The sequence below is a fragment of the Anneissia japonica genome, unplaced genomic scaffold (assembly GCF_011630105.1).
Source record: "Anneissia japonica isolate Jap-2015-1 unplaced genomic scaffold, ASM1163010v1 scaffold3940_len624931_cov186, whole genome shotgun sequence".
Lineage (NCBI taxonomy): Eukaryota > Metazoa > Echinodermata > Crinoidea > Comatulida > Comatulidae > Anneissia > Anneissia japonica.
The window spans coordinates 554,984-558,768 of record NW_022713530.1 but is presented as its reverse complement, the minus strand read 5'-3'; the positions used below and the strand labels follow the sequence as shown (position 1 = coordinate 558,768).

Genomic DNA, 3,785 nt, shown 5'->3' with positions numbered 1-3,785 from the left:
TATATATACCAGTATATAGATTTATAATCTACATGCCTTGTCATAATTTTTTGTTTCAATGACTGATATATAATTTCAAGAACACACACAGATTTACAATGATATCCATGTATATACCCGGTATATAATATTTGAAATGTAAGTTAAACTTTTACTGTAAGTTGAAATAAAGATGAAATTAAAGTGTTGTTGGTGTGTGTGACACCAACAACAATAACGATATGGTTGATGATGGGGATGTTAGTGATAATGATGATAAAATGATAAAAATGGTAATGACTGACAATGATAATAGTTTTTAGAAACTAATGATTATGAAAACAAAATTTGTTTTGGAAAAGTACTACCAAGCAAAATATATAATAATGGTGATTTTTATTATTTTTTCAGAGTATAAAACAGAACACAGATGATTGTCTGGAAAAATATAGAAAATATAAAAATGCTCTAATAGTGGAACTGAACCGTGAGGAATCCAGATTGGAAAATGAAATTGCAAAAATCCATCAGTCTAATTTGCAGACCTGGAAACAAAAAACACAGCCTTTGAAAAATATTCGAAATGATCTTGAATTTATGGTTACAAAAGCAAAATTTCACAGGAATCCAAGAAATCCAAAAGTAAGCCTAAGTAAACAAGAAGGCACTGACATATTTTTCCAACTAATAGTAGCCAAAAGCTAATTATTCTAGAAGAGCAAATCTAAATGCTGTACCACATCTATATACTAAAGTATTATAAATAAGTGTTATTCATTATATCAATATTATCATGTGTTAATAATCATCGCATTGCTGAACCGCCTTTTTATTACATCTTTATACTATACTTTGGTACTGCCCTGAGTTTTGTTTTTTTTTTTGGTTTTTTTTGTATTTAAAATATTGAACATTGGTACACCGGTGTTGGGTTCTTTTATGATATTTTATTTATTTTCTCATTTTCATGTTTTCTTTTGTTAACTAAATTCATGGTTACAGCTTACGTTTAAAAAAAAATATCTTTTTGATCTTTACTGAAATAGCATAATATGATACTGCAATACTTGTGTCTTTCCTTGCATTATTATGATGTTGACTTTTTTTTTTTTTTATTTCAGAATTTTCAAAGACTTTTGCATGATTTAAACAGGTATTTTTCATATTTCCAAGACTTCCATTTGTAAATGGCAAAACAACTTTAAACTAAACATGTTTGGCCATTTACTCCATGCATAATGCTTTTGAACTTGTGTTTTTACATTCAAAAATACACTGTAAATGGGTTCTTATTTTTCAAAAGTAGACTGTGAAAATGAATATTATTTTACCAACATAATTATTAAAGTTTTTATTCATTTCAGGGGACAACAGATTGTGGATGAGTTACCGTCACTTTACGGCCAAGTGTTTTTACATAATGCAGAATCTGAACCACTTGATATTGAGATTGATCCGATTTGTAACAGTTGGAAATTTATTAAGCTTAAGAGTCCTAGGCCTCAGCATATTCTAGGTAAAAATTTTTACTTAATAATAGACAGCTAGTAGTGGAAAAATAATAGTTTTGACTTTTTCAGGGGAATGAATCAGAAATATGCTCAAAACTTTGGATATCTAAAAGCTAATTAGGCTCAAGTAAATGAATAAAATAAGGTTGTACTGCTGAAAGAGTGCAACAGCATATGAGACAACTACAGAGTCTCCTGGGCACAACTAAAAGCAACCCAATTTCTGAAGCTGCATTCACAACTACCTGAACCGATCAGAAAATAAAATCAGTGTGTAATACCACTTTTACACTATCAAACCAAAACAAACACCAGTGTGGCACCGGAGCCAAATCCATTTATACTTAATGAAGAAACTGCGGGATGATCTCGAGTCACACCCATTAACACTTGACAACGAACACTGGCTGAACACCGATGTTGAACGCTGCCCTTTAGGGACATTTTTGAGGAAAACTAGCTCATTAGTCAGCAATCAAGTTTTTAATTTATTTGTACACTAAAAACCAAATTAATCTCTAAACAAAAATAGAATCCCAAGCAATAAAATATAACTTTATAAAACATTATATTTATTATTTTTAACTAAATACGGTCAAAATATACAAATAGTTAAATTATTAGAAAAAAACTGAATAATTTTAATGAAAGTGGATGATTAAAATCCCGGTTTGTGAACATCAGGGTCTGTTTACACTGTGTGTTTTGATGTCAACTTGACTATCCCAGAGAATTTTCTCCAGAAAACATTCAGCTTCGTTGAACTCGGGTTCAGCACACCGGAGTCGTTGACATTCACCCATTTACACTAACCCTAACTCGGGTGTTTGAAACCCGGTGTATCAAAAACGGTGAAGTAAAAGCGGGTTTTCTCTGGAGTCTCGCTGATAGTGTCAAAGGGGTATAAGAAACGGACGTTGTAACTCAGCACATCGTATACGCAGTCCAAATTTTTTTCCAGGTCCGATGTGAATGCAGTTCACACTAGACATGATTATGACATGACAATGACATATCGCGTAGCTTGTATTCTTCAACGCTGCGCACATCTGTATCGTGTCGTAACCGTGTCTTCTGTAAATGTGGCTTAAGCCTCATAAAGTTACTTGCTCTTGGATGTATAATAAATCAAAAATAATATTTAAGTAAATAATAGTTTGAATTTTTAGCTCAACATTCAAATGGCACATGAGTACTTGTTGACTGAGCTCCTTTGACTTTGATATATAGTGCATAAACCAAAAAATATAAACTAATGTAGCCCTATAAACTAAACTCACTCCTTAAACTAAAAGCCTGTTTGACCATTTGCTCTGAGTAGCTCATCTGCCCAACAATATCAACATCAAAATCAAAATGCCAAGCAAAAAAAAAAAATTGTATCTAGAGTGTTAAAAAATAAATACTGTAATTAAATTAGAAATAACCAAAGCCATGGATTAAAATCAAATAAAACATATTAACAATGCATGAGACAGAAAAACTATAAGTAATAAAAATAAGTAATGAAGATAACATTTTTATATTATGAGATTTGTTACGATTGATGAGAATTTATTCATGTATTTATTCTGTTTTTTAGATGACTCACTGACTGAGTGTGCACAAGTTTCCAAGAATGTTACTTTTAAGGTAAAATGTACATTATAAGGCTTAGCATTCAAAAACCAGCGTACTGTCACTAAAATGTTAAACTGATTATAGCATAAGAATGTGGGAGTATTGTATACTTTAGTACAGATAAACTAATAATTTTTAACTTTAGAAGTAGTAAATCGATTCTAGCAAATAAACTATCATTTTGAAGCTTATAAAATTTGGTCACTGCTGCTGGTTTTGGCGTAACTAAATCTGAATTACAAAACTGGGTTGTAATATTAAATACAAGAGAACACAAAATAATCAGATCATTAACGCGAACACAAACGCTAATTGTTTGTCTCACCCAGTGCACATGGTTTGTCTCAGCACTCCCAGACAACACCCAACGCTGTTGTTTAAAATAGACATGAAGAAGAATTCCGAAAGTACCTTTGCCGTGTAGGTAATCTTACAATATCTTCATTTTTCAGTCAAATATAAGATAAAAAGCGATGAATTAATTCACTAGACACTTGGTTTATTTCAGCACTTTATTATGACACCGTAAATTGATGAATAAAAACACATGGTTTTATTTGAAGACCTAGGCGTACAGGTGTAGGCTAGGGTAGGTAATATCGTTCTTCATTCATAACAGAGGTTTATTGAGTCTTACGTACGTATTAGGTCAAATGTTACCACAAATTTATCCCA

General features: G+C 31.4%; 1 protein-coding gene across 1 annotated transcript in view; it reads left to right on the top strand.

The window, feature by feature from the left end:
* LOC117108477 overlaps positions 1-3,785 on the top strand; it is a gene marked incomplete in the record, with an annotated part of 13,441 nt that overhangs the window by 4,816 nt on the left and 4,840 nt on the right. The window contains 4 exon segments of the mRNA XM_033250491.1: positions 391-621; positions 1,101-1,132; positions 1,344-1,495; positions 3,073-3,122. Of these exon segments, the coding sequence (XP_033106382.1) occupies positions 391-621; positions 1,101-1,132; positions 1,344-1,495; positions 3,073-3,122 (465 nt within the window).